This window comes from Pezoporus wallicus, unplaced genomic scaffold (assembly GCF_028554395.1).
Source record: "Pezoporus wallicus isolate ANWC-B61680 ecotype Strahan unplaced genomic scaffold, APGP_CSIRO_Pwel_v1 contig_6382, whole genome shotgun sequence".
In the NCBI taxonomy this organism is placed as follows: Eukaryota; Metazoa; Chordata; class Aves; order Psittaciformes; family Psittacidae; genus Pezoporus; species Pezoporus wallicus.
Window position 1 is genome coordinate 3198564 of NW_026638015.1, and position 26642 is coordinate 3225205.

Below are 26642 nucleotides of genomic sequence, written 5' to 3' on the forward strand. Positions count from 1 at the left end.
GACATAAACTAATAAGAGCAAAGAGATGACGCCAGAACCCACCCCTCTAACAATCAAGGTTTCCTCTTAGTCCATTTCTTAACCACTCCATACTTCTAAGGTGCAGTGATAAGCATTATGTACTCTTGTGCTGAGTACATATTTAGATGGCAAACTATCAGCAGTTTCAGATATGGTGCCTGCAATTAAACTGTTAATGCACCATCTTCCCAGTCTTGGGAATGCACCCAGTCTTGGTTAATGCACCATCTTCCCAGTCTTGGGAAAATGGTCCCAAAAGTAAACTGAACTGGCTGAGATTTGCAGGCTTGAGATACACAGCTTACACTCAGAAAACATTCAAAATATGGAGATGGTTAAACTGACATAGAATTATTTGGCTGAGTTTTAAAAGCCTGAAACTCAAAGGCGTTTCCTACACAAAACTTTTGACGAGGCAACTCAGATTCCCACACGGACACAGGCAGTATTTCAACTACTTCACTTGTCAAAGCATGAAAAAAGAGCAAAAGCATCCTTGAATTCTACACAAGCATTATCCAATGTAGGCTGAGGAAGTAATGGGAAAGATACAACAAGTGAAGGTAAAGCAGAATTTCTTTTGATTGAAAGACTACTTGATTTTGGGAAATAGCCCCTCACATTTCACACCAGGACAGGACCTTTCAGTGGCACTGTGCCATCCTTCTTCCAGAAGCACCTTTTTCCATAACTTGAAAAGAATTCTTTCTGTTCTTTTTTCTTACAACATTGCAGCTTTCATCCTTATTTCTCACTTCAGTTTGCATTATGAATGTTCCTTCAAAACCCAGGCTAATTAAGACTGCTTTGAAATAACAGCTTAAGGTTGTCAGCCATACCTGACAACCTTTGGACAAACAATTGTCTTCCATTTGGATTTTAACAGAGCTTTCAGAAAAATACTTTAAGAAAATAGTGAAAAACCATCTAGGAAATTTTGACTGATCTGAAGAAACACTTCTTTTCTTTTGGAGATGGAAATGACAGCTTCAACTTTTACCACTGACAGTGCATTATAGCAATCCCATCCTGAAACTTAACCTAGCTCTCTGGCCTCACATTCAAGGAAGAAAGACCTTCTTTCTGGCTAAGTCAACTAGGGCCAAGCAAAGATGAGCTGCCCGGTGACTCCTTGGATCTCTCTTACGTGAACTCCTGGATGTCTCTTACATGGGACCGGAGATAACCACAAAGCATCGGACTGCAGGACACCAATGACTTCATGTTTTGTCATCAGCAGCTCATATAATTCTCAAACTCATTGACAGTGTCACCAGACCAGCTAAGGGAATGTGGTTTTCTCTCATTCTTTGTTATTCCAATACCACCTCCAATTATGACATTAAACAAAGGCAAGTTTTCAAACTGACAGTTATCTTACTCTACAGCTGTTTGCAGCCTTGTGCAGTGTAACTTCTCCACAAAACCAATTTCATGTGAGATTTTCCTCCAAATATTTCTGAGTGGCAGAGGGGTGTTTCTTTCTTACCTGAAATGGAGACTGGCTGTTATAGTTCTTAATCTCCTTGTCAGCTCCCCGGAACAGCAGCACTCTTGCACAGCTCTCCTGAAAACAGTAGAAGAGTAGACTTGTCAGTAAGAGTCTTTAGGTTACTGAAGTGGCACTGTGGCTATGAGATGTATTGCTGTTTGGTATATATTTTCCTAGGTAAGAAGTAAGCAAAATGAATAAATAATCTGAGAACTTAAACTGTTAAAATACTAGTTTAAAACTGACAAGGCTTTAGGTGTTTCGCACTGTGTTACAGTAGAAACAATATGTGAGTGTAAAACATGTACAGGAATTAGAGAGGTAAAGATCTTACTAAAGGTTTAAGAAACTGTCCTGTAGAAATTCCATAGGTGACAAATCAGATTTTGCAGGAAATGTGTTGGTTCAAAATGCAGCTTGACTCTTACAGTCTCTGCCTATTTTGTAGGAAGAACAGTACAGTTCACAGGGCAGCAGTACCTGGGATGAACTGTATCCTCCCCTACTGCTAAAAATGAAACAAAGCAGCTTTACCACTTGCATGAGCTTATTTTTGAGGTTTATTTCCACCATATCTTTAATTTTAAAGATTTCATGTTTTGTATGTCTTTTTATATACCTGCAATTATGCATGCTGGCTATACACCCCACACTGACCAGTCTTACCCTCTCTCTTTTCCCCTGAAAACAGTAATAGTTACAGCGTAAACTCAACACAGCCACTTTACAAGAGAAAAGCAGGCTGCAGTCCCTCTGAACTGAGGAAATCTGCAAACAAAATGCCTTAAAAACAACTTTTTTGGACCAAGACAGTGAATCACTGAAGTTTTGATTCCACACTGCTGTAAAATACAACTGGCCATAATCTGCTAGAACTCCTCCGCGGTTCTGTTCTTGGAATACTGGAATTCCTGATGATTCATATAAAGACTGTATTTCCTACTAGTCATCTTTAATGCTCATCGTAGGACCCTATGCAAAGCAGTTCACGTTTCAAAATGGTTTTGTTTCCTTATCAGAAATATTTGTTACTTCTGTTGTGCTTTGCAGATTTCTTGTCACATTGTGTTGGAGTTATACTTAATCCAGTATTTCAATGTGTTACATTTCATTTTTAACAGTAAATATGCTGCTAGAGAAAACAATCACACAATTCAGCTATTTTAGTGACAGAAATGAAGCTTATTTACTGGGTTCTGAGTTGTGAATATGAAGAAAATAGGGTTGAAAATCATTTTCTTCATTATGTTTTCTAATTTATCCCACTGGATTCTTGATCCCACTTAGTCTCCTCCATCAGAGGGTTGTCATAAATATATCTGGGGAAGAGGTTATCCAACTCTTCTGTTCCCACACGTCCTATTGTGCACCACAGACTGAAACTACAGAACAGACCATTAACTCAAGTTGATATATTAAACAATCATCCCATCAATAGTAACTTTAATAAAATAAAATTGGAATAGTCTTATTTGCTTGCATTTTAAATCTGCACATTAGGTGTGTTCTCAGTATCTCTGCACACAGGAAAACACATGTGCAGTTCTGGTGTTCTCAGCATAAAAAGGACACGGAGCTGTTGGAACAAGTCCAGGAGAGGCCACAAGGACAATCAAGGGCTGGAGCACCTCCCATACAGAGACAGGCTGAGAAAGTTGGGACTGCTCAGCCTGGAGAAGAGAAGGCTGCGTGGAGACCTCAGAGTGGCTTCCAGTATCTGAAAGGGGCCTACAAGGATGCTGGAGAGGGACTCTTCATTAGGGACTGCAGTGATAGGACAAGGGGTAATGAGTTCAAACTGAAAGAAGGGAAGTTCACGTTAGATATAAGGAAGCAGTTTTTTACTGTGAGGGTGGTGAGGCACTGGAATGGGTTGCCCAGAGAAGTGGTGAATGCTCCATCCCTGGCAGTGCTCAAGGGCAGGTTGGACAGAGCCTTGGGTGACAAGGTCTAGCATGAGATGCCCCTGCCCATGGCAGGGGGTTGGAAGTGGATGATCTTAAGGTCCTTTCCAACCCAAACCATTTATGATTCTATGGCCAAGAACAACGTGTCCAATGTCAAAATGTTTCTCTTATTTTCCTGTGTTCTGTAACAAAAAGGAGTCAATGTGCTGCAATCTAGAGGAAGACCTCCAGGTTAAAAAAATACAGTTATTTTCAGAGTTACTTTTCCACAAATTGCTTTTTGATGGAGCCCTAAACGATTCTGGGTTTGCACACTATTATATTCCCATATTAACAACTATTCCACCATTCCTGCAGGTATGGCTTAGTAAACACACTGGAAATGTTAGTAGAGCCCTTCAGCATTAAAAGGCTCAATTCTGATCAAGAACTTGACAATAGAAATCCTGATGTTAAGAAACACACTGCACTTATTGACCAATTATGTATTTCCTCATCAGGATAAATCATTGAACACTACAAAACCAGAAGAGTTACACATTTAAAAACTCTACAAACTTTAAGCTGTCTGCAGTGTAACAGTGGTTTATTTAGTCAATGCTTTTGATAAGTAGAATTTTGACAGAAGTGGTTGTTCAACATAAGGATTTTCAAGAAAACTTATTTGGGTTAAACTCTGCATTTGCTTTTTTATTTTTTTAAAACAGAAGCATTCTCAGCTCTCTCCCTTTTGTCTCCTCCCCATCCTTCCAGTATTAAGGCAAATAAATCAGGGAGAACAAGCAAAAAAATTCACCACCAGACACAATTTTGATTACTTTTCCTTTGTCAGTTCAATGGAAATTCCACGTTTCAGAGCTCTCTGTCATTAAGGTGCTGCCTACGAATGCTATAACTCCTGTTTGCACCTCTTTTAGCTCTGACAACCTAATAACTTCAGCTATTGAGAGCTTAGTATTGTTCATTCATCATATCACACATAAACTGAATATGCAATAGCTTTTTAGACTTCAGTGTGGGCTTGTCAGGAGATGAGATTCAATTTCTTGTCTGAGATCTAATTACCTGATTTAATACAACAACAGTTTTCATATAGAATCCAATCCACCGACTGAAGAAAGTTACACTTTATCCCAGGCTTTTTTAACTTGCAAAACACAGAGACATATGATCTGTGTAGATTGTGCTGAGTGAGAGAAGGGCTATGAAATAAGTTTAAAACCCAAGAGTTTATTCAGATCAGCATCTAGCTGACACTCAGGAAAACAGCATCAGAAAATTCCACATGGAAGACTGGAAGGGAAAATCCAATGGGTAATGCCTCCCTCTACAGGAGTCAAGAGGTAAAAAGGATACTGTTCACATCCTCTCCATCCAGAAAAGGCCAACACCATTCCTTTCACAATAGCTAATAACAGATTTCAATAGAAGGGGCACTGGAAATGGTCAGCACAGTTATGGCTCACAGCCCCCTGGCAGTGTTCAAGGCCAGGTTGGACACAGGGGCTTGGAGCAACTTGCTCTAGTGGAAGGTGTCCCTGCCCGTGGCAGGGGTTGGAACTGGATGAGCCTGAAGGTCCTCCCCAGCTCTAACTATTCTATGATTAAGGAAAAAAAGAAGCCTAACAGTGTAGTCATGAGATGTTAAACTCCCAGTCGCAAAGTCAAGCTTAATGACTGTGAAACTCTTTGCATATTTCTAGATGCAATTTCAATGAGAGTCTCCAACTCTCCTACAGAATCTTTTTTTCCGCTAAGGTCAGGAGGTAAACACACCTCTCCATGAAAAATACCTTCATACATGAAAGATAAATCATACTGCATGTATCATATGCAGTAACCTACAAGTGTGTGATCTTGTAAACAACTACAGCCATGAAAGCACTGCAGTAAAATGGTTACAAAAACAACAGAGGCGAGTTCAGGGCTTTACATTTCTATGTGCATTTATGGTCCGGGCTTCCCAATTCTGCCTCTGCAAAAGTAAATGAGGTTAAAGTGAGTATTTTTAATTGATTTCCTTTTTAACAGAAGTGGCAGCCAGTGAGCAAGCAGCTCTACAGTGGCACTGCTCCCCTGTAGTGCTGTGCACTCTGAGTAATCAGCATTAACGAGATTTGTACAATTGGATTCTATGAACTGACAGCAATTCTGACACACACACAGTGAGTCAGCAGTCTTGAAAAATATCAAATTATTCCCCAAATTCTATTTATTAAAAATGTTGAGGGTATTTTAGACCTAATTGAGGAATATGTCTTCACAAGGCTTTTGACAAGAACTACGATGGTGATTAATGAAGAAGCAGATGCTGTAACAGATGTTTCAGTCACATCCCATGACTTGTGTTTTCCTGATTCAATGTACATTGTATTTGCTGTGTTTTAACAAAGCTGTAAAACTTCTTCCCTCTCTATCCCTTCCACACAAAGAAAGTATGAAATGCCATCAAATCAAATGGTTCTACCATCTGTAAATGGCTACGTAAGCTGTAAACAGCAGAGAATCCGTTATCACCTGTGTCATCTACAGATAGATACATTTCCCCACTATTTTCCAAGTATTTCTTATTTCATTCTAATTTAATCTCTAGCAAAACAGCAATAAATACTGAGTAGGAAACAAATATTTAGATAGGATAGAAAAAGCTGGTAGAACATGACATTATATTTTCTAATCAATATGTATACGCTTGCTACCTACAATGAGTAGCTTTATTTGTAATCAGCGAATAAAACACTAAAAGGTAGGTTTTAATGATGTTCTTTCTAGTTTCTAACACCGCTGTTTAAAACCTATAACCTGTAACACTATGTAACATTGCATATTGTATAAATCAAATGAAAAATAATGAGCTGTGTTGTTCTTCAGTGTGACTTGCCTTTACAGACCATTAATAATGGGAAACTTATCCCAAATGCATTAAAAGCAAGGAAACTACATCTCAGGAAAACCTAACATCAAACCAGTAAGCTTCTTCAACAGAAAACTAAACCACCCTCTGTTTCTGTGGGCACACATGAAAGATTCAGAATCACAGGATCCCCACACTGGAAGGGACCTCAAGGATTGTCTGGTCCAACCTTTCTTGTCAAAGCATGACCTAGATTAGATAGTCCAGCAACCTGTCCGACCCACCAGAATCCACCACTTCCCTGAGGAGACTATTCCAGTGGCTGATCATACCCACTGGGAAGTTTTCCCCTTGTGTCCACTCACAGTCTCCCTGTGAGTAACTTGTGCCCATCAGCCCTCGCCTTCTGCATGGGACTCCTTGTGAAAAGGAAATCTCCATGGTGTTTGCAGCCACCCTTTAAATATTGTAACGTAGTGATAAGGTCTCCCATGAGCCTTCTTGTCTCAAGGCTGAACAAACAAATTTTAAAGACTGAATAGATTTAGTATCTCAATTACACCTGTTTTTCCTCCTGGCTGTGTGTCATTCTCTCGCAGCACTGGTTTCACATCTCCATGGGACTGGACTCCCCTTCCCTTGAAGCAAGACATCCCCCCACTTAACCATGCAGAGGGAACCCCTCAGCTCCTGCCAGGGACCTTTATGTACCTGAAGCAAGATTGTAGGACTCTGTGGCACTGGCAGAGGAAGTATGAACCAGCTCACCTGGTTGTACAGGGCACAGATGTGCAGCGCTGTGTTTCCTGAGGCATTCTGCGCACACATATCGGCACCGTAGAAGAGGAGGTGCTCCAGATGTTGGACATGTCCATATCGGCAAGCCTGAAAGAGATACACCAGTGTTTTGGTTACTGTGCAATCTAGGCAAGCACTCCAGGTAAAGACTTCTAGCAGAAAAGATGCTATTTTACTTAGGGTCTAACTTTTAGAACCACCACTGCACTAAATGGGAGGATTAACACCCAGATACGCATACCTGCCCCTAAACACCAATGTGTTCGCTTCAGTTCCAGCAAGTCTGCGCACAAGTTTAAGCATCTGAATTTTTGAGGACTGGCAGTTTAAGGGATTGAGAAAACACGAATTTTGGTACTTTTGATCCACTAATATTCCTGTCTGTCAAACGTAGCAAGGAGACAAAAAACGGTTTTTCATTCTGTGAAGCCTCGAAAGTTGCCCACTAGATGGCACTGAAGATGATGAGATTCCCAAAGCTTGCTTTGAAGGCGTGAAAAGAGTTTGGGTAAACTTGGCCAAAATTCAGGTAATCATCTTGATTCTGTGATATCAATAGACACACATTATACACATGGCACTGGTCCAAAAGAAGGAAAATCTTCAAGTATTATTTTGTCAGCCATACAAATCAATGTTAGACCCGGAATACTGGGAAATTAACCTCTATGAACAAGGCTTCACTGAAATGAGAAACTTTCCTGATTAGTACATGAGTTGGAGAAAAACCACAGTATTTCCATTCAACAGTCTCCTTTACTTGACTACCTCCTACCCCAACCGAGTACTTACCAGTTTCTAATGTTTTTAACTTTATAACATCTCAAATTAGTATCATTTCTATATAATAATACAGATTTTAAGATAAGAGATAGAGGTATACAAACCCATTCAGTCTGTCTTAGGTACCTAATTGCTACTGACTTCAGTGGGAGTTACAAACTGACATATCTTGCAATTTGGATGAGAAAAATTAAGTGCACTGCTCAATGCACACATTAAATCTGGGACATCCAAAATCCTAGCCTAACAGACTACCCACTGCATCTTTTCTTCCTCTATTTTCAGTTTTTAACACACAGAAAGGGAAAACCAGTGTTTATTTAACAGTTTATTCATTTACAATTTATTTATTTAGCTGTTATTGGAACATGAACATTTTCAGGCTAGGCCACAGAAAGTGAGCATCCAACAACGAGCAAAGGGAGAAAAGGATCTGAACTGAGGGGGTTGAGTCTGGAGAAGAGAAGGCTCAGGGGAGACCTTATCGCTACCACTACCTAAAAGGAGGATGGAGCCAGAAGGGGGCTGGGTTCTGCTCCCAAGGAACAAAGGACAGGTGTCCTGGGTTCAGCTTAAACCACGACAACAGGACAAGAGGAAACGGCCTCAAGCTGCACCAGGGAGGTTTAGACAGGAGACTGGGAACAATTTTTTCACAAAGAGGGTACTCAGACACTGGAACAGGCTACCCAAGGCAGTGGTGGAGTCATTGTCCCTAGAAGTGTTCACACACCATGTAGACAAGGCCCTCAGTGACATGGTTTAATGGTGGCCTTCACAGTGCTGGGGTAATGGTTGGACTTGACGATCTTAATTCTCTTTTCCAACCCAGCTGGTTCTGTGATTCTAAACCATAACAGTGTCTCTGACTGTGTGAGATATTAGAGCAAGTACACAATTAGCCATACATTATCAATCCTGCCCAGTCTCTAAAAGTCACTCACTATCGAGGGATAAATGTGCAGACGTAACTATTTAAATAAATCATAAAATATAAGAACTAATTTCAACTTTCTATTCCTACCACGATAAACTGGACTAAAACTAGGCCCTTTCTCTACTTTGCTGTTTTTTTGCCAATCTGACAATAACACTTACGGGGAGGTGGTGGAAGACAACCAATGCAAGAGAGCTGCATTTCCCCTTGCTGTAAGGGTCTGTGGGGTAGGCAAGCCAAGCAACTATTCACCAGGACTCCCCACTTAGAGTCAATGGAGAAAGACAGATATGTCCAGAGGAAATCCTTTTACTATTCTCCTAGCACAGCATAAACCACCTTAAGCCTAAAGGCTTCATTTATACAGGTAAAAATTGTTACTAAAACTAAAAATATATGTGGTATCAATTATTTCCTTGCAGGCAAAGTAACTTCCCCTTCTTCACACAGACAAAAGCATATGGGATTGTATCATATCACCATCTTTCTCAGTTGATAGAGGAACACTTCCATTATCTATTACTGAAGACAGATTGCCCATAATCCAGATGTAATCCTAAATAGATCAATGTTTACAACCAACACAATAGGCTTGGAAAGGAGAAATGATAACCATATGTCTGTGAAGCTGGGTTTTCAAAACAGGGAGTTTCTCTCTATATTTTCCATGAGTCCAGATGGGATAACATTTTGACATAGACAATCCATTTCCTCAACATCCTCAGAAACAATGATAGTAAATTAATGTGCTTCCCCCCCCTACTAGAAATGGATCCAAACAACCTCAACCCAAACACTCCTACACAGTGAAAAAGTTCAGATATGTGGGTACCCAGAAACCTTCTTTCAAAGAACAGAAGTTCTATACTAAGACGATCAGTGCACAGAAAAGAAAGTGAGCCTAGATGATCTAAGCAGGCCTGTGAGGTTGATTAAAGAAGTCTATCTTCCTTGTAAGCTATGGTGAAGTCAACCAATGATGAATTCTGGCACCATCATTGATTCAAGCTATGTGAGCACCATGAATCTCAAATTATTACTTTTCTAAATCATATTTCTTGATAGAGCAAACTACCATCTTCATCCACACACTGAATAGGAGAGAAAACTAAAACCCATGTACAATCAGGAAATGAAAAATCATTAGAATCCCAGTTTCCACACACACAGGGAATGAAAAGTGACTCAAATTGTATGTAAGACTTTAACTTCCTTCAGTGCAACACACTGACAGATCTGAGTAGCAGGATCCTGAACACAAATCTTCCTGTAAAGTTAACCAGACAGAAAGGACGAAGTACCTCTGAGAAGCACACAAGAAGCATTACCAAGAATACAAAACCTGGCACCCAACAAGAAGACCAAGCTATGCTTTTTTACTGAAGTGCCTAATAGGAAGCTGAACTTCCAAGAGTCCATTACAGAAATGGGACTAGTGCTAATTCTGCAGCAAAATCCACAGTAACCATAGGATTTCAAAGTTACAAAACTCCACTAGAATAGTTTCCACTTCTAATCCACCACAGCAGGATGCAAAGTAACAAGCAAATAGAAAAAGGAAGAAATGCCATACCTGTATGTACATGGACTAAACACACCCAAACATCCTTCAAAACAGTAACCATGGAACACATCTGGCACATTTCCTCCTGCAAATTCAGCTCCAAACAGAAATGTATCTTTCCTACCTGATGAATTTCTTGCCATCCATTTTCATCTTTGCAACTGACGGTAGCGTGTTCATGAAGTAGCAGCTCACAGCAGTAAGGATCCCCTCCCACAATAGCAGTGTGGTACAGTGGTGTCAGGCCACAGCTGTCTTTGTAGTTCGGAGATGCTCCAAGCTCTAAAAGGGTCTGAAAGTAATCACAAACTGTGAAAAATAAGATTTTGGAGGGACTTCTAACTATAAGGAGACTTTACCTGAGAAAGTATTCATAAAGGTGATACTTGCCATAATAAATATTTTTTTGCTCACTTTTTATAAGCTGATACAATTTAGAATGCAGCACAGAAAAGCTAAGGAAGAAATGACCTCAGAAAATTAGGATCTGAAGGAATTTCTGTCCAATTTCCACCCTCTCATTAAGTTCAGAAATCACGGTTGTGAAAATGCCACACCACCTCTGCAGCACATTCACCTCTTCAGTTACAAGATGCCTTATCAAAAACGTCATGCAATCTGAATGTCTGTCAGAAGGAAATAAGCAAAAGCCATAAACATAAGATTTAATCTAAGCTATCAAAGTGATTTAAAAATACTTAACAGAAAAGACTGTTAAGATACATTATATAATCCATGTCACCACTGGTGTTTGTTTTCAGAGATAAGCAATAATAAAGCCATTCTATTTCCTCAGATCTTCTCCATTGTGTTAATAAGGTTAAATTCCACCACTTTTAATTCCTACCCCAAAAAAAAAAAAATAATCAGAAATGAAAAGGCCCTTTTTGCTGAAAGCAATTGTTAAGATTTGAAAGCCACACGGAAGCACTAGAATAAGCACATATTAAAGGATCCACTAAGTACAATAAAGTAATTAACTGAAAACATTCTTCTTTATATAGAATCATAAAATAGTTAGGGTTGGAAAGGACCTTAAGATGACCCAGTTCCAACCCCCTGCCATGGGCAGGGACACCTCACACTAAACCATGCCACCCAAGGCTCTGTCCAACCTGGCCTTGAACACCGCCAGGGATGGAGCATTCACAACCTCCCTGGGCAGCCCATTCCAGTGCCTCACCACCCTTACAATAAAGAATATATATTGGTTTCCTATAAAATAATGTATCATTTGCACTGAAAGCACTTACCTTGAGGGCTACTTGGTTCTTGGCTCTGGCTGCTTTGTGCAGAGCTGTCATTCCATCTCTGGCTCTGAAGTCTAAATGTGCTCCTCCATTTTTCAGAGCTTTTATCACTTCTACAGTATTGTCAAGCTGAACTGCCAAAGTTAGGGGTGTTTCTAAGGAACAGAATAGGTATACTTGAAAAAAAGATAAGCAAATCGATAAAATAAAGAATATTTGTTTGTAAAATGTTCAGTTAAAAATGCTGCTCAAAGAAAATCATAAACTATGTTTTCTCCTTACAAAACCATACAGCTTCCATTAGCAGAGTTACGAAGGCAACAGAAACAGCATGTGAGATTCAGCCCATTAATGAATTTAGGTTGAGCAAACCCAAGGTGTTTGTTTTATTGTCCTAACCTCCACTTTCTAGGTCATGATAATTCGGGTCCAGTCCTCGGTCCAACATCTTAGCAATTTTTTCCACTGAGAGGTGGTGGACATGATCCATAAACTTTCTCAAATTAGCCTGAAAAAGAGTGACAAATGAATCTGTCTCTAATTTTAAAAAAGAAATTTTTGACTAAAATGAAATATTCTGTCAATTTATGTCAATATCTATTGACACTGAACACAAGCTAACTGACATCCCTGGACACCATGACTTTTATACCGAGAGCATAAACCCTGAGGTTTATAATCACAGAATAACAGAGTTGTTTGTGCTGGAAAGGACCTTAAAGTTGATCCAGTTCCAACCCCCAGCCACGGGCAGGGACACTTTCCACTAGAGCAGCTTGCTCCAAGCCCCTGTGTCCAACCTGCCCTTGAACACTGCCAGGGATGGGGCAGCCACAGCTTCTCTGGGCACCCTGCGCCAGCGCCTCAGCACCCTCACAGGGAAGAGCTTCTGCCTAAGAGTCCCTCTCAATCTCCCCTCTGGCAGGTTAAAGCCCATTCCCCCTTTTCCTGTCCCTACAGGCCCTTGTAGAAAGCCCCACTCCAGATTTCTTTTAGCCTCCCTTTATGTATTTACTTAAGTATAATGTTCAAAACTCAAATGCAGTAATAGAATTCCAGGTTTTTACAGTTTTAAGGAAAAAAAATGAGCAAAAGATTCACTCATTAAGAATTTAGCATAGCGTATGGTCATCATCATTATAACTCTGACCTGCAAATGAGTCTAGAGACATAGATACAGCATGCTGAAAGCTCATTGTATTTACAATGTAAGGTTCATTTAAAATTACTAGTATACACATGGAAGAGTCAAACATGGGAATTTTTCTATGAGATGAATTCTCAGATCACAATTCACACATCCCTGTTGGTGCTGGCAGCACTTACTGTTTGCTGGTCAGCAATAGGCTTAGGTGGGAATGAACTCCTTATTTCCAGTTCCTCAGACATGTTACTTTGCCAAGGAGGCAACTGCTAACTTCCCCAGTCAACTGGGCTTACCTTGGTGTGAAGCTTGGCCACCTGCTTTTCATCAAGATTGAACTGTTTGTACACTCTTTTCTTGTATCGAAACTGAGAGAGAAAAAAAGAATCCATTTTAAATGCCTTATTTTGCTCAAAAGCTCATAACGTGATTTTCTGACCTTACCAGAAACGTCTGGAAAAGATCTTAAAATCATCCAGTTCCAACTACCCTACCATGGGCAGAGACACCTCACCCCAGACTATGCCACCCAAGGCTCTGTCCAACCTGCCCTTGAACACTGCCAGGGATGGAGCATTTACGACTTGCTTGCACAAGCTGTTCCAGTGCTTCACCACCCGCACAGTAAAAAATTCTCCCTTATATCAAACCTGAACGTCCCCTGTTTCAGTTTGAACCCATTACCCCTTGTCTTATCACTACAGTCCCTGATAAAGAGAAGTATCATTCACAGTGATGTAGATTTAGGCAAGATTTCAAATAAAGCTTAGTATTTCCTTTTGAATATTCACCACAAATCAACACTCTGCTTAACACACTGGCATCACAGTTAGACAGTTTATGTAAGCAAAATTCATCTTGTATAAATACACTGAAATCAATGGAGGAGGATTGAAAATGAAATCTGCCTCTGAAATCTACAGAAATAAGCAAAAATTACAGTGAGAAGTGCTTTTCCCTAAGGATTTCTGTGCACTTTCATTTCTAGCCTCAGGCAGGAACAAGAACTAGGAAGGCATGTTGAATTTTAAAAAATATATTTCAAAATATCAGCTTAGCATTTCTGAAATGGGAAAAAAAAAAAATGATTCCTGAAAAAATCCCTTAATCCACATAGGCAGAACTCACACAGGGGAATAGTTCTCCTGATGTTTATCAGAGCTAGTTACAGAGGTTCAAATCATTGCCTCTTTTTGTGACTGAAACTCACTCATGTGTTACCCTGAGCAGTTTGCTACCCTGCAGCCACAGTATGGCATCTATGGCACAAATAATGGGATTTATATAATTTTACATATAATTTATTTTTATCTAATTATATTATGCAGGTCTATTGGACAATGAGACTGTGAATGAGGCTCTAACACCAGCTTTTCCCAAGATCACTTTTAAGCCCTGAATTGTTCAATCCTTTAGCTGAAGGGAGATGAACTTAGCAGTGAACACTTAGAAAACAACATGACAGAAGAGAAATGCAGTGGCTATTTAATTTGCTTATGGCTATAATATGGGCATCTCTGCCCATATTATAATAATGATCGCATAATAATGATGATCAGAGATAATATGAATCTCTGAAGTAAACTGCCAGACAAGCTGGACTTGAAGCCTTCTCTAACTCTGGTCCTGTTTCCTTGGATTTGTGTGATAGTAGAGTACATTTATGAACTGCAGATTATTAGTGGCTTATGTGCTACCATATAAAGAAGACCAAAATTCATTAAATACTAGTTTCATGCCCCAGTTTCCTTCTATATTGTGTTTCAGAGTGAGCTGGCTCTGCTCCATGTTCAACCAGTGCCATAATAGCTCTGCCCAGTTTATCCTCCCAGTGCACAGCCTCTGCATGAGCAACAGCGAGGGGAAATTCCAGTGTCTGCATGTGACTGCTTCACACATACACATTCTCTTTTCCTTTACTGCTTTCCGAGGAGACAAAAGAAACCTGTGCACTGTGAAGAGAGGCACAACAGAGGGAGTGAGTCTGGAGGGGGGAAAGGCTTTACTGAGACAGAAAGCAAAGGCTGGTTAGTTGCCAGCTGCTACCCTACTATTGCAAACCTTCTCAGAGACCCAAAAGCTTACTCCAAAACCTTACATTTCTTTATTAAATCACAGAATAAGACACATCACTCATGTCCTCAGCAGAGGAAAACTTCAAAATCCCATCTCTCAAAGCTGCTGATTATTTGCAACCTTACAGGGATAACACATGGAACAGCTCCACTGAGCAAGTGAACTCCAGCACTTCAGTGAGCAAGGGTTCAAGTTCAGACTTGCTGATCACTACTTCCCAAAAGCAATGCAGGTGCATGTAGAAATCCCAAACGCAGCTCAGAATACAACAGTTTCAAATAGACCTAAAAATACCTCAAGTGAAGGAACTCCTTTATTCACTGGCTGTGGATATTCCCTAAGAAGTCGTTCCTCATCCAGAAACTTCCCATCTCTACCATTGCTTGCAGGCTGGAACAGACCATAATTCAGGACATCCTTCAAACTCTGATTCAAAGTGCACAGAATTCGTTGCTTTGCAACCCACACTGAAGCTTCTGGGTTAAATCTAATGCACTTCTGCAAAGAGAAATCATTAAAAAAATCTAATTAATGAAAAACATTTAAATAGCATCTTACATTCTAAAATTTACAAATATCATACAAACACACACAATAAAAACTACAAATTCCATGACAAAAACATACATCAAGAGTTGTATTTCAGCACACATTCCTCTAGAACAACTAATGCACAAGTGCTGCAGAAACACAACCATCAGAGCCCACATCCTTCTTCAGAGAAAGGACATCTTCACAGCAAGCCTGCTTGAAAAGCCAAGTGAAAGGGATGTTGCAAGATATTTAACCATCCACTTTATTCTGGGCCCTTCTGACAATCAGTCTGATCCACGACAACTGCACAAAATAACAGCATTCAGGTAAGAATTCCAGTTAATTTGAAACTACATGTACCTTAGGGTAAGTTTATGGGAGGAACTATATGGCATGAAGCAATAGAAGACTTGAAAATCCTTCCCAGTTCTCTGCTTCTCACCAGGCTGGAATTTAGGGATTCCAGAAATTTAGGGATTCCAGAAATTTAGGGATTTTGCCACTGTAGCTTATGTTGCAGTCATTGGTTGCAAGCAGCCAGGAGACGGCAATGCCTAGAAACGAATTTGTTGCTTCTGATGTGCCTTAGGAATGTTTGGCACTGCCAACTCACCCTGTATTGGGCCATGAGAAGTGTTTGTACTCAGCTGCCATGGCAGAGCTGCAGCACAGGAGTCCCTTCTTTGCCCACTCAAAGCACACCCCTGTATCCCTGACCGCTCACACTTCAACACAGGATGCAGGGATTGCACATGGGTCAGAGAAAAATGTTCTTCAGAATAGATTTCAATGGAAAACAAATCTTTCTACAGTGTTTATGCACATTGCATCAGTAATATGCAATATATACATTCAGAAATACTTTGCTTTCCACAGGTCTGACATTGGCATATATGAAACATATTTTGCATTGAAAGACATGAGACCTGTTCTTTCCACCTTCTTGGTGCATCCCAAGACCAAATTAAATGTGATAGTGCCTTAAAGGCCAGCTACATACACATTCTTTCTAACAAGAACCACTGAAGAAGCCCTGATTGGCTCAAGAATCCTGTAAGAAACACACTAGGCCACTCAAAATCTAAGTCTAGAAGCAAGATAGTGCATCAACACTGGGTGCTGAAACGTGAGACTTTTGGGTTTGATATTAAAGCTCTCTGGACCATGAGACACGGACAGTTACAACCTTGCATCCCTTCACACTGGTGAGATTAAGTCACTATGCACAACAGAAGGACTGCCAGGTTGGACCAGATGATCCTTGAGGTCCCTTGCAACCTGGGATTCTGTAATTCCATGATTATATACCTAGAAGCAAGGGCAAAAATAGCTCACCTGCTCCAGCTAAAGGGTAGATATTAACTCAATGGGAAGAATGTTCAGGATACAGAAATGCTGAGGAATAACATTTACCTATTCAAAACCTACCAATCAACACATCTTTTTCACCAGACACACGAAACTGTCAATCGTACAGAACTGCACTGCAAGAGAAGAACCATGACAAATAGTTTGCACAGCTGCTTCCAAAATGAGATTGTCAGAATAGCAAAATACAAGTTATGCCCTTCAATAGAAGATGTTGATATTAAAGACGTGACAACCAAAAAGTGGAAAATGCAAACAAGTTGGGTATCATGACAAAAGCAATGGAGCAAGTTGCTTGTTTTGTGTGCAGTGCTGGAGCAACCCCAGAGGAGGCCACGAGGATGATCAGGGGCTGAAGCACCTCTGTATGAAGACAGGCTGAGAAAGTTGGGGCTGTTCAGCTTGGAGAAGAGAAGGCTGCGTCGAAACCTCAAAGCAGCTTCCAGTATCTGAAGGGGGCCTACAAGGATACTGCAGAGGGACTCTTCATCAGGGACTGCAGTGATAGGACAAGGGGTAATGGGTTCAAACTGAAACAGGGGAAGTACAGGTTGGATACAAGGAAGAAGTTCATTACTGTGAGGGTGGTGAGGCACTGGCGCAGGTCACCAAAAGAAGTGGTAAATGCTCCATCCCTGGAAGTGTTCAAGGCCAGGCTGGACAGAGCCTTGGGCTACATGGGCTAGCGTGAGGTGTCCCCACCTATGGCAGGGGGGTTGGAACTGGATGAGCTTAAGATCCTTTCCAACCCTAACTATTCTATGATTCCATAGTAGCACATCCTACTTCTGATACTCTGTGCTTATTACATGCATGCAATTAAATAAAGGTGATTTACACCAACCACTGCAGAGGAGCAAACTTTTATTCCTACTGGGTTTAGCGAGCTGTTTAATGCTTCCCCATGGGCTAAGCATCTAAAACCCTAAACTACTCCTTTTAAGCAAACATATGCTTAATCATACTTTCTATAAAACAATGAAGAATAAAAACATAACATTATATTGTTATTTCACGCTCCTCTGATTAAACAGACTAATTTTAAATATCTCTTCTGTTAAATCAATTATAATTATACAGCAAATGGGGTGTGTGTTGGATTTGGCTTGTAGCTATACCACAGCTCATGAACTATGATCATCTCCAAACTTTACTATTCTACATTTAAGTTCTTGGTTTCCCTGTCTGCAAACCTGAACCCAGCTTTCACTTATCTGTAAAAGAGCCTGTGGGCTGATAAATTAAATCAGAAATGGATCATCTTCTCTAGAACTATTTAAAATGATTGAGTTACTTTTCATTGTGAGTTTATTAAGAAGGAAAAAAAGTACAGAAGGTAAAGCAATAAAAATGATCGAATGAAACACAAAACCAAAAATACTTTTTGATTCATTTCATTTCCTGCACAAAATTAGATTTAAAAATAAGAAGTGTTTCAATAGCGTCAATAAATAACTTAGTACTGGTCTAAGAAATAATGAAATAAGAGGGCTTCAGGAGGCTACAGCCTCCCTGTTTCTAACAGCAGACTAAACCTACCAAGTCAAGTTAATCTTTCCATTTTATTGGATCTATTCATTAAGCACTGAACACAGTTCAAGACATAGCAAGCTGGTAGGATCATCAATAACTTCCTAACCACAGCCAATCAGCGCTTGTCTTGACAGAGGAGTACACTACAGGCAAAATCCTTTAAATTTAAGATGTATTAACAGTGGATTTTAGTATTTCAATCACTACTGAAATGGAAGACCCAAGCTGATGACTGCTTCAGCCAAGATTTAATACAACCCCCATGTGTGGCTCACAGCAGCCTCAGTCCTGCTCTGCCCTCTGCAGCTTTTTTGGCCAGCTCAGGTCCCACACTACTTCCTCTTCACAGAGGGTTAGTATCGTTCCATATCAACTAATGGAGTGATACTGGCATTTCAGCAGCAATCCTTATCTAAAAGATTTCAAGTACAAGAGTTTAAGAGAGAAAGCTCCCAGCTCTGACACCCACTCCCCTGAATTTCTGCAGCACTGTGTAGATTGGGCTTTAAAAGAAGAGCTCTACAACCACACCTGAGGCCACCCTGTCAAAACAGCTTTTCCCTGTCAGCCTGCAGACAGCCCATCTCTATCACTCTATAAATGAACTTAATTAAAAAGAAAGGAATAATTTCATCTGAGATAGATCTTCAGTGGCAGCACAGTATGATGTAGATCTTAAATGTCAGCACAGAGTGATGTATGTAGCACACATTCATTGAAAGAATGTGTTGTATAATCATCTTTGCAATGAAAAAGGCTGATGCCTTCAGACTACCATCAACTGAAAAACCCAACAACAGCATTCAGGGAAGCTCAGGACAGTTTAGGAAATTAATCAAACACTTCTGGTTCTAGACAGAATCAGTAATTCCCAAGATTTTCTCTGTGATGAGACTCTTATTCCTATTGTAGCATTTGCAGAAGACAATGATTCTTTTGCTTACAGAATTACAATAGCAAAGTTCTGCAACCTCATGCTCCTAACATTCCAGACACTGAACTTTACAAATTCAGCCACAAAAGAAATACAATTACTCAATTAATGAGACATTTTTTAACAAATGAAGTGTCTGTTCAATTATTTCTGTAAGATAAGAGAGATTGTCTTTTGTTGAAAAGTCCCTATTTTCATCCAGCAGACTTAGGGATGTGAGAAACAGCTATTGGTCCACCACAAAAGGTTCATTTTATCCTCTCTGAGATGTTCCCAGTTTAAGTGGCAAGGAAGAGGGAGAGAATAAAATGGTGATTTCATGTCATTGTAAAAAACAATCAGAAGCTTTGTTCTTCCTCCAAACTGAGTGTGTTGATTTCTCTGCGTTGAAGTCTGAGAAACAACACCATGTAGTAAAGGCACAGCAGCAAAGGAGGAAGGAAAGAGTGATTTGTACTTCTCTTTCCTCATCTTTAAACTCTGAAAGACACCAGCTACTTAAGAAGGATATCTTGTTATGGAGGATGACAGAAAAAGGCAACAAACATGACAGAGAATTTGATGACCTCCTGCTAGACCCCAGTCTAGCACCACACCACAAACTACCTCATGAAAAGAGAAATTAGAGAAAACAGTGGGATTATGTAGATATGAAGCTTTTGTAGAGATAACATGATTTTGGGGTTCAATCTTCATCTGCTGATGAGATTTTAGTTTTCTAATCCTCTTTCTTCTACCCAAACACCTCTGACTGCAGATCAGACAGGTATTTTGCATTATGATCACAGCTTTCATCAAGTTAACATACTACATAGAGTCTCTTGGGTGCGATGGTGTCTTCAGTTTAGCCTATTAGTCAGATATACCACCAGGGTACAAAATGTAGACATTAAAAGAAAACATGACATAAATTTTGCCTGTAATATATCAAAATTGTAAGAGAACAGAACAGATCTACTGCAGACTGAAGCCAGCAAAACTTCAGCTTCATTTTATTTGTAATGCAATATGATTTACCGTTTGCTGCAGATCAGGTATTATAATTCGAATCACTAACGTGTTGCTCTGACTGTCTTCCATTCTGCTGCTTGGCTTCTCTGCAGTTGCTCTAATTGTGTCATAAATGGTTTCTTCTTTGGAGCTGTCGGATTCAGATTCAACAGAATAGTCAGAAAAGCTTTGTGCCATTTCATCTTCACTTGATGTTGGGCTACGAGGCATGGTCAAGTTCTTCAGCCTGCCAATACAAAGAAGAAAGAGGAAAGGTAAGCTAAAGTCTTAAACATCAGCCAGTTACAAGTTTAGTTTTCCTGGAAGTAACATGTATTTAATAACAAAGTTTTAAGTTTCATCCTTTTATTTCCTTCCGTAATTTATGTGGGTATCAGAAGATAATGGAAACAAATCTGCCTACCAAATTACTACAGAAGAGGAAGAAGGACAGGGGAAGGAAGAAAGAGTAATAGAAGGGAAGATGACCTTTCATCCCAGGTCCATCCAATCCCCCAAAGGACCTAGAAAACACCAGCAGGTTCTCTGCTAAATAGAACTGTAGCAAACTGTGCTTAAAACTCTGGCTTTCAAGCTTACTTCTCCCAGTGCAAAAAAACATTTCAGGAGATCAATACAGGTGCTAAACATCATCCTGTACATCAAGAAACTGCACAGGTAAGGTTTCAATGAAAGACAGTATATTCAAATAACAGAATCAAGAAAAAAACTGAATCCTACATGGAACCAGAAAGGTGTAGAGGCTACTTTGTTTGCTGCTCACACAACATCCTTCAGTATCAACGCTACCATAATAAATCTACTATACATGCTCAAATACAGATTTTACAAACATTGTTAATCTGTGGTATAGATCAGGCTAAAATAAAAGTAATGTTTGTTCCAAAGTTGGGACAGTTGCATTCAGAGGTCTCACAGTAAGAACAGCAGAATATTTTCCAATCTGGGTTTTTCCAACTACAGCAGCAAAAAACATCTTTTATTTTGTCCCACAAACTAAAGGTTTCTCCAGAAAATGAAAACTGTTATTCTATGGGAAAATGGGTGAAAAATTATACTGCAAAAATTTAAAAGACCATCATAAACTTTGCAGTACCCACATTAACAAAATACATTAAAGCAGAAGTAAAGCACAGAAGGGTGAACTGACTTTACCATGTCACACGTATATGAGGTGACTGTACTGAGAAACCCAGATACATGTCTTCTAGAATGGTCTCAGAATCAGATCCCCCAAAGTAAATACAAACAACAGTGAGGACTAAGAACTTTTTTTTTACCACCATGTTTAATGATGTAGCTTGAGCCAACTAAATATCACAAGCAGATTACTCATGCCTCTTCGCTGGTCATTTACAGCACAGTGATTACAAAGCAGGCATGAAAGGCTACTGCTCTCAGTCAGCAGTCTAAGGTGACCATAGGATGGAGCCAGTGTTCACACCAGAGGATGGCCAGTGGTGAGGCAGACCTAAAGCTTGAGATCAAAGCCAAGCATTTCCAAAGTACATCACACACCCACACCATCAAGTCTTACCTTGACGATTTCTGATGAAGACCAATTGCAGTGTTATCACAGTCAGCTATAATTACTAATGAAGACAAATGCAGTGCATTCAAACATCTGAAAGCATTCCAGTTCACAGCAGCTTAATGTGCATCCCTATTTACAACAGAAAACTCTTGAGGGAGTATTTCATTCTCTTACTCTTCACTGAACTGTAAATTAATGCCACTCTCCAAAGCACCTTAAGTCAATAAAAAGCATAAACACCTTATTAACTTATTTATCTACCAATGCTAAATCACATGAAGCCAAACTATAGTAGGTCAATACACAGTATTTAAGAGCATGAGAGGTATTTAACAGTATTTAAGAGCGGTGAGAGGAAAAAGACATTAAGACCATCACATGGTTTGTCCCTCCCTAAAGCGATCTGAGTGCACAGTAGATTCCAGGGCAATGGATTCAACAGAGAGCAGTAAGCTGCAGTTAAAAGCACAAAGAGCCTAACTATTCTATGATTCTAATTAGGAAAAAAAAAAACTTCCCAATGTGTTGGCAAGTGGTTTGTCATGCAAAAACTACTCAGAAATGAGCAGTTAGGGTTGGAAGTCACCTCATTTTCTGGAATACAGACTTGAATAATCCAAAAGTAACCAGGGAATGGATAATGACAGACTGCATCTATAGCAGCAAAATTAACAGAGCTTGTGTCCCACCAGTGCTCACAAAATCATAGAATGATTTTGGTTGGAAGGGACCTTAAAGTGCAACCAGTTCCAATCCCCTGCCACAGGCAGGGACACCTTCCACTAGAGTAGGTTGCTCCAAGCCCTGTACAACCTGGCCTTGAACACTGCCAGGGATGGGGCAGCCACAGCTTCTCTGGGCAACATGTGCCAGCGCCAACACCTTCACAGTGAAGAACTTCTTCCTGGTATCTAACCTGAAAGAAAAGATCTGCTACAGGAAAGCAGGTCATAGAAATGCTTTTCTTAAAGATAATAGAGCAACCTAAGAAACTAAACCAGTGCAGGTGCCAGTGTAGGGCAGATCCTGCAGGAGAGCAGACTTCAAGCATGTCTCCCTAAACCTACAGGCACCTTAGGGTAATAGAATACAACCATAGAATAACTAGGGTCGGAAAGGACCTTAAGATCATCTAGTTCCAACCCCCCCTGCCATGAGTAGGGACACCTTACACTAAATCGTATCACCCAAGGCCTCGTCCAGCCTGGTCTTGAACGCTGCCAGGGATGGAGCATTCACAACCTCCCTGGATAACCCATTCCAGTGCCTCACCACTCTAACAGGAAAGAATTTGCTTCCTCCTTATATCCAATCTAAACTTCCCCTGTTTAAGTTTGAACCCGTTACCTCTTGTCCTATCACTACAGTCCCTAATGAAGAGTCCCTCCCCAGCATCCTTATAGGCCCCCTTCAGATACTGGAAGGCTGCTATGAGGTCTCCATGCAGCCTTCTCTTCTCCAGGCTGAACAGCCCCAACTTCCTCAGCCTGTCTTCATACAGGAGGTGCTCCAGTCCCCTGATCATCCTCGTGGCCTCCTCTGGACTTGTTCCAGCAGTTCCATGTCCTTTTTATGTTGAGGACACCAGAACTGCACACAATACTCCAGGTGAGGTCTCACAAGAGCAGAGTAGAGGGGCAGGATCACCTCCTTCGACCTGCTGGACATGCTCCTTTTGATGCAGCCCAGGATATGGTTGGCTTTCTGGGCTGCAAGCACACATTGAAGCCGGCTCATGCTCATTTCCTCATCAACCAACACCCCCAAGTCCTTCTTCTCAGGGCTGCTCTGAATCTCTTCTCTGCCCAACCTGTAGCTGTGCCTGGGATTGCTCCCACCCAGGTGTAGGACCTTGCACTTGGCATGGTTAAACTTCATGAGGTTGGCATCAGCCCACCTCACAAGCATGTCCAGGTCCCTCTGGATGGCATTCCTTCCCTCCAGGGTATCAACCGAACCACACAGCTTGGTGTCATCGGCAAACTTGCTGAGGGCGCACTCAATCCCACTGTCCATGGCAGCGATGAAGATGTTGAACAAGACCGGTCCCAACACCGATCCCTGAGGGACACCACTCGTTACTGGTCCCCAGCTGGACATTGAGCCATTGACCACAACTCTTTGTGTGTGGCCATCCAGCCAGCTCTTTATCCAGTGAGTGGTCCATCCATCATATTGATGTCTCTCCAATTTAGAGACAAGGATGACGTGTGGGACAGCGTTGAACGCTTTACCCAAGTCCAGGTAGATGACATCAACTGCTCTACCCCTGTCCATCAGTTCTGCAGCCCCATCATAGAAGGCCACCAAATTGGTCAGGCAGGATTTCCCCTTAGAGAAGCCCTGCTGGCTGTCACCAAGCACCTTGTTGATTTTCATGTGCCTTAGCATGGCATCCAGGAGAATCTGCTCCAAGATTTTGCCAGGCACAGAGGTGAGACTGACTGCTCTGTAATTCCCCGGGTCATCCATTTTCCCCTTCTTGAAAATGGGGGTTATATTTCCCTTTTTCCAGTCATCGGGAACTTCACCTGACTGCCATGATTTCTCAAATATGATGGCCAGCGGCTTCGCAACTTCATTCTCCAGCTCCTTCAGGACCCACGGATGGATCTCATCAGGACCCATGGACTTGTGCACATTCAGATTTTTAAGATGGTCTTGAACCAGGTCCTCTCCCACAGTGGGCGCAAGGGTCTTCATTCTCACAGTCCCTGCATCTGCCTTCTAAGACTTGGGTGGTTTGGTCAGAGCCTTTGCCAGTGAAGACCGAGGCAAAGAAGTCATTCAGAACCTCAGCCTTCTCCAAACCCTGTGTAGCCAGTTCTCCTGAGAGCTTCCTGAGGGGGCCTACATTCTCCCTAGTCTGTTTTTTATTTGCTATGTGCTTCTAGAATCCCTTCCTGTTATCTTTAATACCTCTAGCTATGTTTAATTCTAACTGGGCCTTAGCTTTCCTAACCTGGTCCCTAGCTTCCTGGACAACATCCCTGTACTCTTCCCATGCCACCTGCCCTTGCTTCCACTTATTATAAGCCTCTTTTGTCATTTGAATTTTCCTCAGGAGCTCCTTATCCATTCAAGGAGGTCTCCTGGTCCTCCTGCTGCACTTCCTTCTGGTTGGGATACAACACTCCTGAGCTTGCGGCAGGTGATCCTTGAATATCAGCACACAGTCTTGGGCCCCTCTGCCCTCTAGGGCTGTATCCCATGGAACCTTACTAAGCAGGCTCCTGAAGAGGCCAAAGTCTGCTCTTTTGAAGTCCAGGGCAGTGAGCTTGTTGCACGCTCTTCCCACTGTCCTGAGGATCTCAAATTCGAGCATCTCATGATTGCTGCATCCAAGGCTGCCCTGGAGCGTCATTCCAACCAGCCCTTCCCTGTTGGTGAGCACGAGGTCAAGCATGGCACCTCTCCTTGTCGGCTCCTCTATTACTTGCAGAAGGAAGTTGTCTTCTACACAATCGAGGAACCTCCTGGATTGCTTGTGCCGGGCCGTGCCGCCCTTCCAACAGATGTCAGGGTGGTTGAAGTCCCCCATGAGAACAAGGGCCTGCGAGCGTGAGGCTTTTCCTATCTGTCTATGGAGTGCTTCATCTGCAGGTTCTCCTTGATCAGGTGGTCTGTAACAGATCCCCACAGTAATGTCTCCCATAGCCATATTCCCTTTAACCCTGACCCACAAACTCTCTGTGGACTGCTCACCTGTCCCCACACAGAGTTCCATACTCTCCAGCCTATCCCTAACAGAAAGGGCAATTCCCCCTCCCTGCCTGCCAGGCCTGTCTTTCCTAAAGAGCCTGTAACCTCCAGTCATAGGAGTCATCCCACCATGTTTCTGTGATGTCTGTTATATCATACCCGGTAGACACGCACACATCTCTAGTTCCTCTTGTTTCTTCCCCATGCTACAGGCATTTGTATAGAGGCATCGGAGCCGAGCTCCAACTGAAGCTGGCTCATTGGCTGGAGCGGCTGGGATATCTCTACATTGCTCCAAGCATTTATTATAGGTTCTGGCAACAGACTGGGTGTGTTGGGATGGAATGATGCCCCCCTCCCCCAACACATCTAGTTTAAAGCCTCCTTGACCAGTCTGGCAAGCCTCCTACCAAAACTGCTCTTTCCCTTCTTTATCAGAGCAGCTCCACCAGCCCCCACTAGACCTGGCCTACAAGCTTGGGTCCCGTGTTCAAGACACCCAAACCCCTGACAATGACACCACCTTTTTAACCATTTATTAACCTGGCTAATCCTCCTAGCTTTTTTTAGGTCCTCCCCTGTATCCTGGAGAATTGATGAAAAGACTACCTGAGCTCCAGAGCCCCTTAACCACCTCCCCCAGGGCTCTGAAGTCCCTCTTTATGTTCCCCGGGCTACTACTATCTATATCCGTAGCACCCACATGTATCACCAGGAGTGGGTAATAGTCCGTGGGACTTACTAGAGCAGGCAGCCTCTCTGCCACATCCCTGATCGGTGCCCCCTGTAGGCAACACACCTCCCCTGAGACAGGGTCTGGCCGGCTCTGAAGCTGCATGGAAATGCAAGATACCATCTGTTAACTGCCACAGCTCTCAGAGTGAAGTTGCTACCTCAACTCAGTTTTCTCTCAGTGATCTTCCAAAGACTGGACTATCAACAACCAAAACAACTGCCTCGGAAGAAGTCAGGTAGGTTGCCTGGCTTACCTAGGCTTGTGTCGTGGTTTAAACCCAGCCGGCACCCCAGAACCACACCACCATTCGCTCACTCCTGGAGGGATGGGGAGGAGAATCAAAAGAATGTAACTCCCATGGGTTGAGATAAGAACAGTGCAGTAACTAAGGTATAACACAAACCACTACTGCTACCACCAATAATAATAATGATAAGGGAAATAACAAGGGAAGAGAATACAAC

At 41.6% G+C, this 26642-nt stretch overlaps 1 protein-coding gene across 4 annotated transcripts in view; it reads right to left on the bottom strand.

Moving 5' to 3' along the window:
* Nucleotides 1-26642, bottom strand: part of SHANK2 (SH3 and multiple ankyrin repeat domains 2) — a 359601-nt gene that overhangs the window by 293731 nt on the left and 39228 nt on the right. For 3 of the 4 annotated variants that reach the window (XM_057408748.1, XM_057408747.1, XM_057408746.1), the window contains exons 3-10: nt 20213-20432; nt 15121-15324; nt 13047-13118; nt 12006-12114; nt 11610-11761; nt 10481-10648; nt 7043-7159; nt 1511-1588 (exon numbers count right to left, since the gene is read on the bottom strand). In XM_057408748.1, the coding sequence (XP_057264731.1) occupies nt 1511-1588; nt 7043-7159; nt 10481-10648; nt 11610-11761; nt 12006-12114; nt 13047-13118; nt 15121-15324; nt 20213-20416 (1104 nt within the window). In that variant the 5' untranslated portion in view covers nt 20417-20432. Of the gene's footprint in view, nt 1-1510; nt 1589-7042; nt 7160-10480; nt 10649-11609; nt 11762-12005; nt 12115-13046; nt 13119-15120; nt 15325-20212; nt 20433-26642 lie in introns of those variants that run through there. The other variant, XM_057408750.1, reaches the window with a different exon arrangement.